The following is a 20,289-nucleotide window of genomic DNA, read 5'->3' on the forward strand; positions in this document are numbered from 1 at the left end:
GAGTTGGACGCTTAACTAACTGAACCACTCAGGTGCCCCAATACAAACATTTTTAGTAATAAAAATCATGAGAGTAATTGTTTCAAAATTAAGAAGTGGTATATGTACTTAACAATTAGGGAGAAGTAAAAGAATGAACACAATGTCTTGTACACAGTTGATACTTAATAATTATTTTCTTTATAATAAAGAAGCAGATGCAAAAGCTAACTTTTAAAAACTTATATAAGTTCTCTTTGAGATAGAAGGAATGGAAGAAAGAATTAACTCAGAAAAATAGTTTAAGCAGAAAGGACAGATGTTTACCCTTGATGGTCTTTATTTTAATACAACAAAAAGCAAGATAAGAGAAGAGGGAAAAGGAAGAGGTGAGAAAGGTAAAGATCTGAAAATTTCAATTTGTCAACATGTATAAAGGATTCAATAAGAAATGAACCCGAGGCTTGTCAAGGAGTAGTGAGGATCCACCTAAATAAGCAGAATTTGTAGTGGGTAACATAAGCACCAATGAGAAGAAATCCCAAATCACTTACAAGTAACATTCCTACATTAAGAGAACTAATCTGTATTTTTATTGTCTTATGTAACTGATAGCATAGAAACTGAGTAAACAATTTGTCTCAGTTGACCTCAAAACATTCTGCAGATATGCAATGTAATTTCAACTGTGAATTATTATACAACAGAATTTTACCCATCAAGGGAAATTGTAATGAGAATGCATACTTTTTTTAAAGGAACTGTGCTAATTCTTTCATCTATGTTGCTTTTTGTCCTAAAGCTAACTTGACTGATTGGGTGAATACTTCTAGAAGAAGAAACAGAGTTATAATATCAAAATCAGAATACATAACCAAATTATCACATCTCTTTTAGAACTCCATGGTCTTTTGAAATGCCAGTAAGAATACCAATAAAATAAACACGTAAGTTTGTGTTTTGATGCCAAGGAAATTCATAAATGAACATACAATTCTCCTTTGAATCACTATTTTTACCACTTAATATATTTGCTTTGAAAAAATGTTTAAATTTACAGAAAAGTTGGAAGACTAATACAATAGAAGATTTCTATGATATTTGGATTTAATTTTGGGTAGGCAGTGACCAAGTGTATAATAATTGGAACTAGTGTCCGAAAGCAGACATGTGTAGAGCTTCCATAGCAACAGTTTTCAGTCTCAACGATAATGCTTTTAGAGTCATTGTCCAGGTTGGTGTTTAGTTCCATCATATGTGCCCTTTTGTAGTAACTTCTCTGTTTAAAGACCTTAAAGATAGATTTTCAGAAAATACAGCCTAACTAGATACCCAAGTATGCAATAAAAGATCTGAACTAGATAATAGAAATAGATTAAAAATATGAATACCTAAGAGTATTAAAAAAATATGTATCACATATCTTTCCCAGAGCTTCTAATACCGATCCTTTAGGGGGTATGATTGTCACAAAATTTTGCTTAATAACAGAACTGTCAAACAAGTGTATCCTGAGTTTAGTAAGGTATTTGACAAGTCATTCATAAAACTCCTGTGGACAAGATAGACAAAGAAAGTTGGTTTTGATTGGCTAGAAGAGAAATACCTGTTAGCTGGTTAAGCAATCATAACCAGTAGGGTTTCTGGTAGCATGTGAAATGGCCTATCCTAAAAAAAGGTTCTACCAGTGACTTCAATAAAAGAGTGATTAACATATATACAGGTAACAGAGCTACAAATGACAGGTAATATACTAAATAGCAGATACCAATTTAAAAAAAATCTCCTTAGGCTAGACTGATCAGATAAATGCAGCAAAACAAGAATAAATGTGAACAGTTAGTGTTAATGCAAAGTGGTGCAGCCACTCTAGAAAACGGTATAGAGGTTCCTCAAAAAGTTAAAAACAGAACTTACCCTATGACCCAGTAATTGCACTACTAGGTATTTTCCCAAGGTACAAAAATACTGATTCGAATTGACACATGCTCCCCGATGTTTATAGCAGCATTATCAATGACAGCCAAATTATGCAGAGTCTATGTGTCCATTGACTGATGAATGGATAAAGAGGATGTGGAATATATATACAATGGTATATTACTCAGCCATCCGAAAGAATGAATCTTGCCATTTGCAATGATGTGGATGGAGCTAGAGTATATTAGGCTAAATGAAACAAGTCAAAGACAAATACCATATGATTTTACTCACGTGGAATTTAAGAAACGAAACAGATGAATACAGAAGAAGGGAGAACAAAAAAGAGATGGAGGCAAACCATAAGGACTCTTAACTAGAGAGAATACACTTAGAATTACTGGAGGGAAGGCGGGCAAGGGATGGGTTAAATGGGTGATAGTATTAAGGAGGGGACTTGTGATGAGCAATGGTGCTATATGCAAGTAATGAATCACTAAATTCTATTCCTGAAACCAATATTATACTATATGTTAACTAAAATTTAAATAAAAACTTGAAACAAAAAATAAAATAAAAAGTAGACATTATTAATACAAAAAGGAAGATATGTAAAGACCTGAATTTAGATTAAAATTGATAAAAAATCCATAAGAATTTGATTCATATATATAAAGAAAAGCCACACTTTATGATTTTGTCTAGACCGTGAACAATGAGGTATAACTATAACAAATGTTCTTTAAAATGTAAAACTTTACATATTCATGAGTTTGTTTCTTTACAAGGACTATTTATACTTATTAAAATTATTCTATTGTTTAAAATTATTCAGAATTTTTGTTGTTCTCAATGGTATTAATCAGAATCCTTATTAAAATTTGTTTTGCCATATATACTTGCCTTCCAGGAAAATAGAAGGTATAATCTTGCCTATACCTGCATTTTGGTATCAATTTCTGATGGTTTATATAAACCACTTAGAATAATATCTACTGTCTAGTTGGCTTTCAAAAATTATCTCATCATTATTACTATGGTCACTTAATATATTGGTTTATTATAGGGAAAGAGTATGATTATTGTCTTTCATAGAAGAGTCCCTATACATCATGGGCATTACTAAATATATCTTCATTTTTTCATCTATCTTATAAACTTAGTTAATGGACATCTATTCTTTAGAGATAGATGATATATCATAATTTTTCATGGAACATATTTAACAAATATTTACACAGTGTATAATATGTGCCAAATGTTGGGTATATCGATCATATAAACTAAGAGATGTGATCCTTGTTCTTCATGGACCTTGCAGTCTACATATATAAATTTCAAACCCATGAATAAGTATATAATTTTAAATTGTAATAAGTGCTATAAAGAAAAAGAACAAGATGCTATAGGAGAGTAACTGCAAACAATTTAGACTGGAGGAGACAGATCAAGGTCTTTCTATGAGAAACAAATACTTATACTGGGACAGAAAGAGTAAATAGAAGTCAATCAGGCAAAGAATGGGGTTAAGAGGTCCCCATTTAGGGGACATTTTAGGTCCCCTTTTAGGGGACAGCATATTGCCTAATGCAAGAAAAAGCTTGATGAAGATTAGTGAGCAATGAAGAAAGGAAGAGGAATGGTAAGAAAAGGCCTAGAAAAGCTGGGGATGGGAGCCAGATGATGTAGAATCTAGCAGAACATGTAGAAGAATCCATTGAAGGTTTCAAGTAGAAAAGTGACATGAAAAAAAAAGTGACATGATTTACTTTGTGTTGTAAAAAACAGACTCCGGCTTTAAGAGGAAGAGCAAACTGAAGAGAGGCTAAAGTGGAACTGATAAGACTAGTCACTGAAATAACTGAGATGAAAGATGATGGTGGATTAGACCAGATTGTTTCCTAGGAATTTATCATGCCAAGTAATTTCAAAATAGCCATTGATAAGTCTCATAGGATTTTGTAGAATAAAATCTGGAATAATAAGGCTAGTTTTGTATCTCACAAGAATACTGTTATGATAAACTTATAAAATTAGTTCATTTTAGAATATATTTTCTGTATTACACTGTAAGTTCCTCAAGGGGAGGGTTCAAATCATATATAATCATTTAAAAACTCACGGCATCGAGCAAAGTGATATTTATATACATATTAGTGTCAAAAGAAATATTTGGTGAATGAATATAATACAAAATGAAAGGAAAGATAAATAGAGATTGGATTTATGAAAGGCTTTAGGGGAGGAGACTGGACTTTACCTAGCACAATAAATTTAAAAATTTTTTTTAATTTTTAATTTTTATTTAAATTCTGGTTAGCTAATATACAGTTTAACATTCATTTCAGATGTACAAGACAGTGATTCAACACTTCCATATAGCACTCAATGTTCCTCATGATAAGTGCACTTCTTAATCCCACCCCCTATTTCCTCCATCCCCCCACTTACCTCCCCTTTGTTAACTATCAGTTTGTTCTTTATAGTTAAGAATCTGTTCTTGGTTTGCCTCTCTCTTTTTTTCTCCCCTTTGCTCATTTGTTTGGTTTCTTAAACTCCACATATGAGTGAAATCATATGGGTATTTGTCTTTCTCTGACTTATTTAGTTTAGCATTATACTCTCTAGCTCCATCCATGTCATTGAAAATGGCAAGATTTCATTCTTTTTTTTTTTATGGGTTATAGTCCATTATATGTGTGTGTGTGTGTACGTATATTTCTTGATCCATTCATTAGCCAATGGAAACTTGGGCTGTTTCCGTAGTTTGGCTATTGTAGATAATTGCTGCTTTATTTATTTATTTATTTATTTTTATTTATTTATGATAGTCACAGAGAGAGAGAGAGAGGGAGAGAGGCAGAGACACAGGCAGAGGGAGAAGCAGGCTCCACGCGGGGAGCCCGACGTGGGATTCGATCCTGGGTCTCCAGGATCGTGCCCTGGGCCAAAGGCAGGCGCCAAACCGCTGCGCCACCCAGGATTCCTAATTGCTGCTTTAAAGACTGGGGTGCATGTATAACTTCAAATCAATATTACTAAATTCTTTGGATAAATACCTAGTAAAGCAATTGCTGGATTGTACAGCAGTTCTATTTTTAACTTTTGAGGAACCTCCATACTGTTTTCCAGAGTGGCTGAACCAGTTTGAATTCCCATCATTGGTGCAGGAAGGTTCCCTTTTCTCCATATCCTTGCCAACATCTGTTGTTTCTTGTGGCACAAGAATACTTAAACTAAGGGATAGGCCTTGCAACTAAACTCAACAATTGTGTGTATGAGCCTTTAGAGAGGGGCAGTGGCATTAACTACATTTCCAAAGGAGGTAACAACTTGAAAAACGTAATAACCACAGAGCTAGGCCTTATAGGATGCCTAAATGTTGAATAAGGAGAAAGAAAGGATTGTTCAACCGGGCAAAGAAAGAGGAAGTATGAATGGAGAACTGTATAAGTAATATCTGAAAGTTGAGTTAGAATCAGTGAGGTGATCAACCTCCTAAAATAACAAATATTTATTTTTATACAGATACTGTGCTAAGTGCTTTTATATCCATTTTCCTATGTGAATATCCATAACTTAGCCATTAAGTAGTAACAAAGTTGGTATTATTGTTATTCCTATTTTAGAGAAGATTGCAGCTTAGAAAGAAAAAAGTACTACACCCAATGTCATAGAGCTGACAGAACTAAAAATATCTGATGCCAAAGTTCATGCTGTTTTGTAAGGTACAATGCATATTGCTTCCCATATTTGAAAAAGGTCTTTGTAGCTTATTTTAATAAGGCTTCTTACTTATTTTACTGATAATAATAGTTAGCTTCATGAAAAACTTGTAAGAACATCTATTTATTAGGTCAAATAATTACTACTATTTCTCAATACATACACACATAATCGGGCTACAATATTACTCAAAGGTCAATGCTAGGAAAAAACAATTGGCATCCTACCAAGTCATCCTTTAACTAACAACTACAGTAGTGTTACAGAAACTTCTTGACTTTTTAAATTCACATTTTGAGAAAATCAACATTTTTTTTTTTTAAAGCACGTGGACATTTTGAGCAAAAAATTTACTTGCGTTTTGAAAACATCCATGCACTTTGTATTCCTTTCATATGACTGGAAAAATTTTATCAAGACAAAAAGTATCAGGTGTCCTGTGTAGGGGATCATTCTGGATTATCTTCACTGTCTATTGTCTTTCAGATATCTTACAACTCCAACTGGCAAAAAACTGATAGTAATGTACAAATGGTTTGTATCGAAATGATTCTTTTGTCCAACAGAAGTGCAATGGGCTGCTTTGCATTATCTGCTTTGCAGATAATGACTAAATGTTGCATCTTTTTTTTGAAAGATTTTAAAAAATTTATTTATGAGACAGAGAGAGAGAGAGAGAGAGAAGCAGAAGGAGAGGCAGGCTTCCTGAAAAGCAGGGAGCCTGATGCAAGGCTCACACTGATAGGTGTGAGGTGATATCTCATTGTAGTTTTGATTTGGATTCCCCTGATGATGAATGGTGTTGATCATCTTTTCATGTGTCTGTTGGCCATCTGGATGTCTTCTTTAGAGAAATGTCTATTCATATCTTTTGTACATTTTTAAATTGGATCTCTCTAAGGATTTTAAGCCAAATTTCACTTGTATCTTTTTCTTCTTTTTGCCTCTCACTTTATTTTATTTTAAAGATTTTATTTATTTATAAGAGAGAGTGGATGAGAGAGAGAGACAGAGAGAGCAGGAGCAGGGGCAGAGGAAGAGGGAAAAGCAGACTCTTTTGAGCAGAGAGTCTGATGTGGGGCTTGATCTCAGGAGTCTGGGAATCATGACCTGAGCTGAAAGCAGAAGCTTAATCAACTGAGCCACGCAGGCACCCCATTGCCTCTCATTTTATATCCATATTAAGGACTGAGATTTTTTGGCATCCATTGTCTAAATTATTACTGTTTAGTCAGTTATACTTATCAGTTTAATCTTTTCTAACCTGGAACTTTTTACAAACTATCATTCAGCCAGTGACTAAAACAAGTGATATGTATCCTTACAAGTTTTTATCTAAAGATTCGTAATCTCAGAAACTGTATCAAGACTCAACTCTCTAAATGGTTTCACTGAGACTATATTGAAGGAAAAGAGAAGATGATGAAAACTCATGAGGCAAAATGCAAAAAGTTAATAGAAATTAAATGAGTCTGACCAATTTGTTTATATTTTAAAGCTTAAAGTGATCCTTTAACCAGCTTATCTTAATTAAGCTAGGTAATTAATCTAAAGGTATGTGATAAAATTGTGGAAAGAAAAAAATACCTTCCAAGCAATGAATTTCTTGAAGTCCTGTGATAAAAGCTCACTGTCACATATGACAGAATCTTAATGATGATATTAGAGTATTTCAGGTACAGGAGAAACTCTATTAATTAAGTTCCTTGGTTATGCTCAATGGCACTCACACTGAAAAAAAGCATCCTGAAGATCCTTCAGAATAAAGCATATCTTCCATAATATGTTATAGCCTATCTCCAAGGATAGGAGGTAGGCGGTATGCTTGCAAAACCATCAAAGCAAAAGCCTATTGTCTTACCCGTTCATCTGCACTGCCTGTTGCATGATGGGAATAATTGATGAGACCAGGAATGGGCTGCTCACCGTGTGCCATGATAACAGCTGGACTGGTGTAGAATGGATGCTTCTAATGCACAACACATAACAACTATGAATATAGTGACAGGAAAACATGAAACTATACAAGCAAAATGACTGGAAAGAAAAAGGGTGATGAATGAAATGAAACGATGAAATGTCCAAAATTTTCAAATGTAGAATGACAATATCCAGTTAGACCTCAAATGTCGTAAGCTTTTTCTTAAGATTGAAATTGATGGTAAATTTTACTCTTTTAATTAATAATAAAAGAGTAAGAAGATTTAATGATTTAAAAAGTACCTATTTAACCAATCAGTTCCATAAAAACAAAATAAAACAAAACAAGACAAAAATCACATACAACTTAAATACTTATTAGCCTTCAAATATTGTAAGCTTTTTCTTAAGACTGAAATTGACGGTATTTTTTACTCTGTAAGAAGATATAATGATTTAAAAATATGCCTATTTAACCAATCAGTTCCATAAAAACAAAACAAAACAAACAAAACAAAACAAGGCAAAAAATCACATACAACTTAAATACTTACTAGCCTTAAGTAAGGACTTAATGGATCACAGAACAGATCTGGAGACAAAATCATTTGGTCTTCAGTGAAAGAATTACCTACTGGTTGTCTAAATGGACACCTTAAAAAGATCTCTATGATCCTTTCTTTTTTTTTTTTTTTTCTATGATCCTTTCTAATCTATGTGTTGTCAAAAACTGCCTCAAGCTATGCTCACAGTCAATATATCAAGATGATAACTCTAGGAATCCCTTTATAGAATAAGTTTAGGTTTTCAATATTGTACTTTTGATCAATGAACAATCATTATTCCCAGAAGTGATACGTTATTTTCTGAAGATTTTAAAGCACACTGGGTGGATTATAATAATGTAAATAATAATAATGTAAATGATGTTTTATGACTAAGATGACTAAATTTATGCAATTACCTTGTGGTACTCTATTTACTGCCAAAATTGTCCAAAGAGAATCTATAATACTTTGGTAATATTCTAATAATATTTATTACTTTATTGAATAAAAAATGCAAATACATTATATCTATTTCCTCTCTATACCACTAGGGTAATTTAGGTCAAGAAACATTTAAATAAGTGTTAATTGCTGAAAAATCTTGTCTTTAAAAAAATACTAATCTTTCTGAACTAATTTTTTCAATCAATGTAAGTTCTCTTACTTTTAGTTTGCTGTTCCTTTATGAATGTGAATATTTTGTGTTTTAAATATAAACACTGTATATTTAATATGACAACAAAAATGACATTTCCAAAGAACCCTTCAATCTCATATTTTATCTATTTGCCTATTACTTCAATAGGTAATAGCAGTATCTTTAATGTCTCATAACTGAGAATAAAGTTTAATGCTTTCAAGGACTCTATATTGTGAAGGTAACATAGCTGTGGAGCATCATGAATATCCTGGTTCTTTTTAAAGGATGCCCTGAAGAGGTACTGAGTTTATGAAAAAATGGGATGGAAAGAGGGATGAAGTCAGTACATTTACCTATGGTTCCTTTGGATCTTTGGGTCTCAGTCAGCAAGCTTACCTTGGCAGCAATGGCTGCTGCAGTTATATGTGATGAAGAACTGTCTTCTGTTGAAGCAACACCACTGTCTTTCTTCTCTTCTTCCTCTTCCTCACATTGAACCCCTTTGTCTTCTGTCTGTTTATGGGGGCTAGTTGTGGGAGGAGGGGAAAGAGGTGGTGGTGGGGAAGGTAAATCTTCAAGTTCATCATGCACTTCCTTTACTTTTACAATGGCATCACGTAAAAGGTCAATGGCATGAGGTAGAGCTGGCAGTATAAACTGAAAGCATTCCTGTATGCAAGAGGAAGAAAAAGAAATGAAGATAAAGCACTTTTATAGGCATATAAAATGGTAACAATCAAACTTATTTGTGATTTTGTATCTATCTCTCCATCTATCTCTGCTATTCATTCTATAAGAATGAATCATATTGAAAATATTATCTTTGCAGTGTGAAATATGAAGTAAATACAGTACATAGTATTCCCTGTAAACTGGAAAACTACAATACTTTTACAATATTTTTATAGTAAAATTTCTATACAACTTTGGGTTTTAAAGATGCATTATGGAAAAGGCAGGAAACAGTTTTTACCTTCCTAGTTAGAGCAGAACACTAGAATTAACAAACATATTGAGGACTGATTTATTTTATTCATAGAGCTAAAGTTCTGATTATTATCATAAAGTACAGCTAGGTAACATTGTGCAATATGTAAAAATAGATATGTTTGTACAGAGCACTGCCTAAAAATCAATATAGTTTCCTGCTCAAGTGCCCATCATTACCTATAATGTGTTAGCAAAAGAGAATAGGTGAGAACTTTAAATTCAGAACACAGGCCAGATGTTTGGGGAATGGGTTTGGGAAGAGGCCTTTTTCTTTTACATTTATAGTAACTTACCTTAAAATTAAGATGTAGAGAAGTATCTTAAAATTTACAGAGGATTATGGGAATTAGTAAGGGTACCTAATCTTTTGACTTCTCTTTGTATGGCTCAATCATTTTAGTGATAAAGATTATATAGCAAAGAATTTAATCTTGATCTAGAGCTCTGCCTTTACTTTCAGCTTTTGGGAAGTGAACTCTAGTTCCTGGTCTTGCCTAAGAGGAGTGTCTTTGTTTGCCTGGGAGATTTGGCCACTGGACAATCTAACAATAAGGATTATTATGAGGACTTTGGGAAACATGATATTAGTTTTGCCTCTGGAAGGAATGGAGACTAAAGGCATAAATTTCCCCTCTGGGATGGTTAGACTAAAGGTCAATCATGTGGGTAATATGTGATCAGTCCTAATAAGAACTCTGGACATCAAAGGCAAAGGTGAGTGTGCCTAGTTAGTGATACTCTGTGTGTATTGTTTCCTTTATGGCCAAGAAGAGGTAATGTGGTCCGTGGCTCCATGGGAGAGGATGACCGAAGTTCCTTGTTTGGTACCTCTTAGGATTTGCCTATGTACTACTTCTCTTGATTGATTTCAGTCTGTATTCTTGCCCTGCAATACACCATAACTGTGAGTATAGCAGCTTTCAGTGAGTTTTGTGAGTCCTTCTAGTTAATTATTAAAATTGAGGGTGGTTTTAGAAACCCACTGAATTGCAAATTGGTATCAGAAATGAGGGAAGTCTTGTGGAGTGCTCCAAGTTTATAGTTGGCTAACTTTTGCAGTTGGCTAACTTTTGTAGTTAGCCCGAACTCCTTACAGTTGGTGTTAGAAGTGCGACTCACTAGAAAGATCCTGACTCATGTGATCATGAAACATGATCTGGGCAAAGAAATGAAGAGAGGGTGGGGATGATGAATCTGTAGAGCCTGGATAAACACAGGATCACTTACAGTATGGAATTATAGCTGTGCTGTGATTAGTTACTGGAGATAAAAGTTAGCATTAGAATTTTGAAATGAAAGATCTAATTTTTAAGGAGTTGTGTCATTGGATGCATAAAAAAATAAGGTAAATTTACAATCTTTTGGTGATTACTATTTGCACTAGCTAAACAAAAGGAAGAATGCTGGGGTATATCCTGAGGCTACACCAAGCTTAGATTTTGGCTGATTTAACATATAGCTGCTAGCTCCTGAGCTGCTTCCAAAGAAAAGTGTTATGCTGAAGCAATACAAAGTGAATAAAGTTAGACTTATTCATAAAACAGTGGGGAAAGAGAAATGAGAGATTCAAGGGACTTGTCCTATCAGGGCAGAAGTATTTAAATGATTACTAAGAAGTGGATGATTAAAGTGAGCACTGTTGTGGGCAAAAGAAAAGTGTTAATGTAGCAACATTATGGGAGCAATGGTCTCCCAACCATTAAGGGTCCTAAACAATCTATTTATCCTAGTTTGAAGGAATTTTAAAAGCTAGGAGGCAAAGATAACTAAAAGAAACCACCTTGAATCACCTTAAGTGATGGTCCCATAATCTAATCAAGATAAGGCCTGACAAAGGAGTCTGAAAATTCCTTGGTCCAACCCAGGTTTAGAAATCCAAGGCCATACATATGCACATAAATGGATAGAATGGTCATGGGATGGAGAAGATACTTTTCTGGGATTCCTCAACATGGGACTCACCATGTACTATCATTCTAATACCTCTTGAAATTCTTTTTTTTTTTTTTTTTTTTTTACCTCTTGAAGTTCTAATGAGACGTACAGTTAGATTGGAAGCATACAGGGATATAACAGTTGATAGAATTACAGTTGGGATGAAAATTAGAATGTCTGGACAGTGAACTTTATATGAAGCAGTCAGTCTCCTTTACACCTGAATGTATTATGGGGATGGATATTGTGTTTGACTGGATAATTCTTCCTCTACCTAGTATTCTAAAACAGAAAGCATATAAATCTGCTCTTCCACCAATATATAATGTACATACTAAGGGGGAACAAATAAGAATGCCTGAGTCTACACATAGGTCATTAATATGCTGTACAACAGCCCTGTGTGAAGGGCAAATTGGGTTTCTGGAAAAAATCTGTGAGTGCCACATAGCAACAACTGCTGGGACTTTGGGCCAGAAATTTCCCATTTGAGAGACAATTACTAGCTTGCTATTGGACTTTGAGACTGCCCTTATGACTGAAGAACATAAAATAATCTTGAAACCTGAAATATCCATAATGTTTTGGGCAATATCAGAGAAATGCTCTAATGGAGAAGGCAATGCCCAGGAGAGTTCCATAATAAAATGGAAATGGTGCATATAGGATCATGCTACCAGGAGAATGCAAGGAGGTACTCACGAGCAGGTAGCCTCTTTTCACCTAGGGCCGACTTCGGAACCACCTGAGGAGCTGCTGGATCCTATGGCCACTTGGGCCACTTGGGCGGTGCCCTATAAACAGCTTTCTATTGATCAACAAAGAGCTGCTTGATTTATGGATGGCAATTCCAAGGTGAAGGGACAGCATCCTGATTGGAAGGCCGCCACTCTGATTGAAGAAGGTAAAAACAAATCAGCTCGATAGGCTGAACTGCATGATGTTTGCCCTTATGTTTGGGTTTTAACCAACTCATAGGAAGTGTCCAGTGACCTGGCAATATGGTCAGGCAGAAGGACAAAGGAAAATCTGACTATCAAATGGATGCTTGTATGGGGCATGGCCTATGGAAATCACTCTGGGAATATAAGGGGTATATTAAAATAAGATACATCAATGCCTGTCAGAAGAACCCCCGTTCAGAATTGGAAGTTAATTGGAACTGGTGAGCAGATATCCCAGTATGCATGCTTGACATGGCACCTGGGTCCATGAGATGAGTTGGCAATGGGGGACTGTAACAATGCAGATATGGGTTGAATCGATAAGTCTTCTTGCAGCCTCTGAGGCACAAAATGCCCATGAGAACTGTTCTGTCTGCTAACAAGACAGACAGCAGAAGGTTAGGCAGCAGATTCCATAGGGGAAAGTCCTGCACATAGCTAGCAAGTTGGACTGGTGCTGCTAGTCCCTTGAGGCTACAAATGAATCCTAACAGGAATAGACATTTACTCTGGACTGGGCTTTGCTTACCCAATGGCAGATGCAAATACTCAGTGTACTACAAAAGGACTAGAACAGAAAATATTGTACCAATGACTGCAGTCACATTTCTTTAGACCAAGGTACACACTTTCATATACAGAGCAATGATTTGATAGAAAATTGGAATGGGCTATGGAAACATTTGTTGTCTAAAAAAGGAGAACATGGCTTATATGCTCTCATCAGTGTGTGGTCACATTCAACATGAGGGAGGCGAAAGCAGGGTCCCTACTAAATAAATACATATAGTCCTCAACTTTTCTAGGGAAGAGTTGACTGGGGCAGATGCTGGTCTGACTACACTTTTTTCTTAGGACTATACTTTTTCTTTCATCATAACACATCAAAGTTCTTTTTTTTTTTTTTTACCTGATCCTGTTGCACTAGGATCAGAGCTGCAACTGTGCATGCCAGAAGCAGGATGATTCTTAAGCAGAAACTATTAACTGTACCTTTAAACCTTTATGTCAGAGTTCCTAAGGGCCTGATGGGGTAGATTATGCCTGACTCCATCTGGCCAAGTTGGGATTGACAGTGAATGCAGTTATATTGACTGGTGTTTGAAATTGCTCACTAGTTCTGTACTTATAAAACCCTATCTTGTATGATTGGAAAAGGAAGAGTTGGTGGCACTTGTTAAATGAGTATTACTGGTGGAAATCTGGACCAGCACAGTGGCCAAATCAACAGTCACAATTAAGAGATTTTAAGAGGAAAAGTCTGAGTATAAATGAAGAGAAGGAGGAATGGTAGCTGGAGATAAAGGAATGAATAAATGGGTTATGCAATGAAGGAGAACCAATATATTGGTATCTTAAAATCCTTAGAACAAGAGAGGATATTGTTTCTTAGCTCAGTTATAACATATGCCAGAAAGGTTAAAGCTGTATGTATGTTGCTGAGACTACTGCTTTGGGAACCTGACAAACCTGTAAACCTAAGTAGCATAGCTCTGGGAGACATTTTGATCATATGATATGATAATAGGCTAGGCTAACTGTTAATGTCTGTATAGAACTCCAGTAGTGTGCCAGTTATCTTTTAACTCCTATTTCAAGTTATATCTACAACTTCACTGTGAAATGTTATAATACTGGCATTGCTAATAAGATTATAATACTGACATTGATAGTCATATGTATTGGGAAATTGAGTTAAATCCCCCTCAAAATGTAATACCAATAGAAAATGACTGGCCTGAACAGGACAGCTAATGTCTGTGGTAAACAGTTCTGAGCAAATGTATCATAGGATACAAAGAGTAGCAGATCAAGGTAAAAAATTATTAGTATAAAAATATGAAATGTGTGTAAAGGTTTTAGAGGATAAATTAGCTATTTCTTAAGTTTATCCCTATCCCACACTGGCTCCTCCAAATCTCAGACATATTTACACTGATAATGTTGCTATATCTGTAATATAAATGCTATAGTACATAATAGATGCCCAGCCAGAAAAATACAATCATTTTTCTGTAAGAGAGCCTTGGCCAAAAGCCAGGAAGTAGCTTGTGTAATGAATTAACTTTACCCCACGAGAGTCTGGCTTTTGCACTCAGTTACTGGGATGTGACAGGAGTGTCTTTGTTACCTGGGAACTTTGGCCACCAGACATTGTAACAGTGTGATTTATGAAAAGGGCTTTGGGCATTTTTTATCAATTTTGCCTCTGGAAGATGCTGGAGACTAAAGGAAATAGCTTAACCTTTGGAAAGGGCTAGAGACTAACGGTCAGCATTATGGGCAGTACATGATAAGCCCCAGTAAAACTCTAAACACCAAAGGCTTGGAGCTTTCCTGATTGGCAATACTTCCTGTGCTGTTATACACTGATGCCAAGAGAGTAATGCATTCATGATTCTACAGGGAGAGGATAACAGAAGATCTGCATTCGGTACCTGTCTTCTACTCTTGGTTACTTTTAATGTGTATCTTTTCTGTGTCATAAACCATAACCGTCAGTATATCTATCACCATATCTTTTGGTGAGTCTTTTTAGTGAATTATTGAAACTGAGGGAGGTTTTGGGAATGCACTGAATTGCAACTGGTGTCAGAAGTGAGGGGAGTCTCATGGAGTGCTCCAAGTTTTTTGTGGGCTAACTCTTGAAGTTGGCTAAAACTTGACACTAAATCATATAAATTTCAAGGTTGCTTACCTGAGATCCTTTCTTGCTACCTGGCAGGTTAATTATGAGAGTTTTCCCTCTGATTCCACATACAGGCCTGAAAAGGAAAGAGAAAATGGATGAATACTAAATTGCAGTGAATGATTGGTTTAAATACATTTAAGAACAAGATCAATCATTGTGAACAACTGTTTTAGAAAAAATTATCACAACTAGAGATTCACCAATTGCTATACAAATTGGGCCCTTTGGCTGAAGTATTTACAATAATAGTGTGATAGATTGGAAAAATGTACTGAATATGGAATCAGAATAAATTAGCCAATTTAAAGAAATAATGGCCAAAATATCTCCTTTCTCTAACATTCTTTATATCTCATACAATTCTAAGATTTCAATAAGAGAAATGTGTTAAAAATGTTTAGCACAGAAATATTTATGTTCAAAAGTCTAACACAAAAAGCACTCAAGAAGTGAGACTCACATTGTTTCTTAGAAAAGGGTGTAAGTCTTAAAGTAAAATAAAGTTTCTCACAAATGAATGGCAGTGGGGAACTCAGCTGCTGATGGGTCAATTGAAAAACATGGGCAAGTTAAAGTAGAAAGGCCTTTCAGAGATCACTGTAAATTTCCAAGCCACTTTTAAGCTAAGTAACTAGATAAGAAACATAAACAATGGAAAAGCACTGGAAGTTAGGAGTCAAGAGCTGAAGGCCTGGATTTCATATAAGAGTTGGAATCATGCTCTGCCAATAATTGGCTGGGTTACTTTACCTGGTAACATCTCATTTTCATCATCTGAAAACAATAGATTAGTTTATTTCTAAAATTTTACAACAGATTTTAAAAGTCATGTAAGAATCTTTCCCCAAAACAGAAGTTTGAGGGGAAAATGAGTTTACTCTTTAACTACATTCACTGTGAAATAATCTAAAATTGTCTTACATTTTATTTTTTCTTGTGTCCTATTCACAAAGAGTCAATAGCTATTTATTTTAAAATTTCCATATTCTTTTAAATTGAGATATAATTGACAAATAACATTGCATTAATTTTAGATGTAAAAAATGATGTGATACACACATATGTATATTTAAAGATTTTATTTATTTATTCATGAGAGACACACAAAGGCAGACATATAAGCAGAAGAAGAAGCAGGCTCCCTGTGGTGAGCCCCATGTGGGATTTGATCCCAGAACCCTGGGATCATGCCCTGAGCCAAAGGCAGATGCTCAACCACTGAGCCACCCAGGTGTCCCTTGTGTATATATTGTGAAAAGATTACCACAGTAAGTTTCGTTAACATCCATCACTACACAGTTACTAAATATTTTTTCTTGTAAAGAGAGCTCTCATAATCTACTTTCTTAGAAACTTTCATATACAATACAGCAGTATTAACTATAGTAACCATACTGACATTACATCCTCAAGATTTATTTATCTCATATATGTGAGATTATGAAGTGTTTATCTTTCTCTAACTTATTTTACTTCATATAATGCACTCAGGTCCATATATGTTGGTGCAAGTGGCAGTATATCCTTTATTTTTATGGTTCAGTAATATTCCATTGTACATGCATACCACAATTTCTTTATCCATTCATCTGTCAGTAAATATAGGTTGTTCCATGTCTTGGCTATTACAAATAATTCTACAATGAACATGGGGGTGTAGACACCTTTCCAAGGTAGTGATTTCATTTCTTTTGGTAGGTACCAGATGGAAATGCTGGATCATGTAGTGGTTCTATTTTTACATTTCTGAGCAACTTTCAAAATCTTTTGAAATAGTGGCTTTTCATAGTGGCTGAACCAATTTACATTCCCACTAACTTTACATCTTATCTCATCTTTTTGTAATAGCCATTCTAACAAATGTAAAGTGGTATCCCATTGTGATTTTGATTTCCATTTCCCTGATGATTAGTGATATTAAGCATCTTTTCATGTACCTGTTTGCCATTTAGATGTCTTATTATTTGGAAAAATGTCTATTCAGATTCTTTGCCCATTTTTTAATTGGATTTTTTCTACTGAGTTTTATGAGTTCTTTATATGTTTTGGATAATAACTTCTTATCAGATATATAATTTGTGAATATTTTCTTCCATTCATTCCATAGGTTGCCTTTTCATTTTGTTGATGACTTCCTTGGTTGCACAGGTTTTCAGAATGACATAGTCCCATTTATTTTTGCTTTTGTTGCCTTTGCTTTTGGAGTCAAATCCAGAAAAACACTGCCAAGAATTATGTCTAGAAGCTTATTCTCTATGTTTTATTCCAGGAGCTCTATGGTTTTAGGTAGTCTTATATTCAAGTCTTTATATTGAGTTGATTTTATCTATAGTTTAAGATAGTGGTCCTATTTCATTCTTGTTCATGTAACTGTCCAGTTTTCCCTCTATTTATTGAAGACAAATATCCTTTCCCCATTGTATACTCTTTGTTCCCTTGTTGTAAATTCGATTGACCATATATGCGTGGGTTTATTTATGGCTACTCTATTTTGTTCCACTGATCTGTCTGTTTTTATGCCAGTACCATATTGTTTTGATTACTACAGCTTTGTAATATAATTTGATCAGGAAGTGTGATGTCTTCAATTCTGTTCACTTTTCTCAAGATGCTTTGAACATTTGGGGTCCTCTGTGTTTTCATTAGGAATGAATGTTCTATTTCTGTAAAAAATGCCATTGGAATTTTGATAGGAATTGTACTGGATTTGTAGATTGCTTTAGGCAAAATGGACATTATAACAATATTAATTATTTTAATCCATGACCATGAAATATCTATTTATTTGTGTCTTCCTTTTTTTTTTTTTTTTTCAATGTCTTGCAGTTTTCAGTGTGTGAGATTTTTACTTCCTTGGTTAATTTTATTCCTAGGTATTATATTCTTTTTGATGCAATTATTAATGGGATTTTCTTAATTTCTCTCAATATTAGGGCATAGAAATGCAACTGATTTTTATATATTGGTTTTGTATCCTGCAACTTTACTAATTTATTAGTTTTAACAGTTTATTTTGGTGGAATCCTTAGGTTTTTTGTTTGTTTGTTTGTTTTGTTTTTTTACATATAGAAGCATGCAATCTGCAAATAGTTTTATTTCTTTTCTGATTTGGATGACTTTATTTTTTTTCTTGCCTAATTGCTCTGGCTAGGACTTCCGGTGCTATGGTTGAATAAAAATGGTGAGAGTAGGCATCCTTGTTTTGTTCCGATCTTAGAGAGAAAGCTTTCAGTTTTTCAGCATTGAGTATGATGTTAGCTGTGGACTTGCCATGTATATTATTGTATTCAGGTACCTTTCTTCTATATCCATATTGTTGAGAGTTTTCATCATGAATGGATGTTAAATTTTTCAAATGCTTTTTCTGCATCTGTTGAGAGGATTATGTGATTTTCTTTTTATGCTTTATTTTGTTATTGTGGTCTATCACATCAATTGATCTCTGGTTGTTAAATCATTGTAACCCTGGGGAAAAAATCCTACTTCATCATGGTACTTTTAATGTACTGTTGTACTCAGTTCACTAATATTTTGTTGAGGAATTTTACATTTATTCATTAGGGATATTGACCTGTATTTTTCTTTTCCTGTAGTTTTCTTCTCTGGTTTTGCTATCAGGGTAATGCTGATCTTATAAAATGAGTTTGGAAGTGTTCCCTCCTCTTCTATATTTTGGAAGAGTCTGAGAAAGATTAGTATTAATTCTACTTTAATGGTTTCATAAAATTCACTAGTGAAGCCATATGGTCATTGAATTGGTGGAAGGTTTCAAATGACTGATTGAATTTTCCTACTGGTAATTGGTCTGCTCAGATTTTCTATTTCATGATTAAGTCATGGAAGATTGTATGTTTCTAGGAATTTATCCATGTCTTGTAGAATTGATCACAGTAGTCTCTTATGATCTCTGTATTTCTGTAGCATCAATTCTAATGTTTCCTCTTTTATAAATGATTTTATTTAGTTGAGTCCTCTTTTTATTATTTTTTGTGAATCTATTTTTTTAATCTTTTCAAAGTATCAGCTCTTTATGTCATTGATATTTTCTGTTGTTTTTTTAGTCTCTACTACCTTTGTTTCTGCTCTGTTCTCTATCTCCTTCCTTCTAATAACCATGGGCTTTAGTAACTTGAGGTATAAAGTTTAGTTATGGCCTAAAGTTGTTGGTATTTATTGCTATGAACTTCCCTCTTAGATTGCTTTTGCTTCATCTCTTAGGTTTTAAGTATGCTATATTGCCATTTTCATTTTTCCCAAGATGTTTCTTGATTTTGCTTTTGATTTCTTTTTTCACCCATTGGTTGAATCTCCATATATTTGTGATTTTTCCAGTTTTCTTCTTGTAACTGATTTCTAGTTTCATTTCTAGAAAAGATAGTTGATATGATTTAAATCTAATTAAATTTATTAAAAATTGCATTGTGGACTAATATATGATCTATTATATACCATGATGTCATGATACATATCATGGAGAATGGACCAAGTGTGTTTGAGAAGAATGTATACTCTGCCACTTTTGGAAGAAAAGTTCTATATGTCTGTTAAGTCTATTTGATGTAAAGTGTCATTTAAGTTCAATGTTTTCTTATTGATTTTTTGTTTGGATGATCTATTCATTGATGAAAGTGGGGTACTGAAATCTCCAACTATTATTGCATTGATATTTTTCCCTTTAGGTCTGTTAATATTTGCTTTATATATTTAGGTTGCTCTTATGTTTAGTGCTTAAGTATTAACAAATGTTATATCCTCTTTTTTTTTCTTTTTAAATATTTTATTTATTTATTCATTGGCACAGAGAGAGAGGCAGAGACACAGACAGAGGGAGAAGCAGGCTCTATGCAAGGAGCCCGATGTGGGACTCGATCCCGGGTCTCCAGGATCACACCCCAGGCTGCAGGCAGTGCCAAACTGTTGCACCACCGGGGCTGCCCTGTTATATCCTCTTGTTGGAATGACCCCTTTATTATTATACAATGACTTCCTTTTGTA

The 20,289-nt window shown here is 34.4% G+C and overlaps 1 protein-coding gene across 13 annotated transcripts in view; it reads right to left on the reverse strand.

Annotated features, from left to right (window-relative positions):
• Positions 1 to 20,289, reverse strand: part of GPHN (gephyrin) — a 627,564-nt gene that overhangs the window by 216,055 nt on the left and 391,220 nt on the right. For 7 of the 13 annotated variants that reach the window (XM_041759184.1, XM_041759182.1, XM_041759186.1 and 4 more), the window contains 2 exons: positions 15,301 to 15,367; positions 9,130 to 9,402 (listed from right to left, as the gene is read on the reverse strand). In XM_041759184.1, coding sequence (XP_041615118.1) covers positions 9,130 to 9,402; positions 15,301 to 15,367 — 340 coding nt within the window. Of the gene's footprint in view, positions 1 to 7,486; positions 7,595 to 9,129; positions 9,403 to 15,300; positions 15,368 to 20,289 lie in introns of all 13 variants that reach the window. The other 6 variants (XM_041759177.1, XM_041759179.1, XM_041759178.1 and 3 more) reach the window with 1 other exon arrangement.

The sequence above is a fragment of the Vulpes lagopus genome, chromosome 6, assembly GCF_018345385.1.
Source record: "Vulpes lagopus strain Blue_001 chromosome 6, ASM1834538v1, whole genome shotgun sequence".
NCBI classification, from domain to species: domain Eukaryota; kingdom Metazoa; phylum Chordata; class Mammalia; order Carnivora; family Canidae; genus Vulpes; species Vulpes lagopus.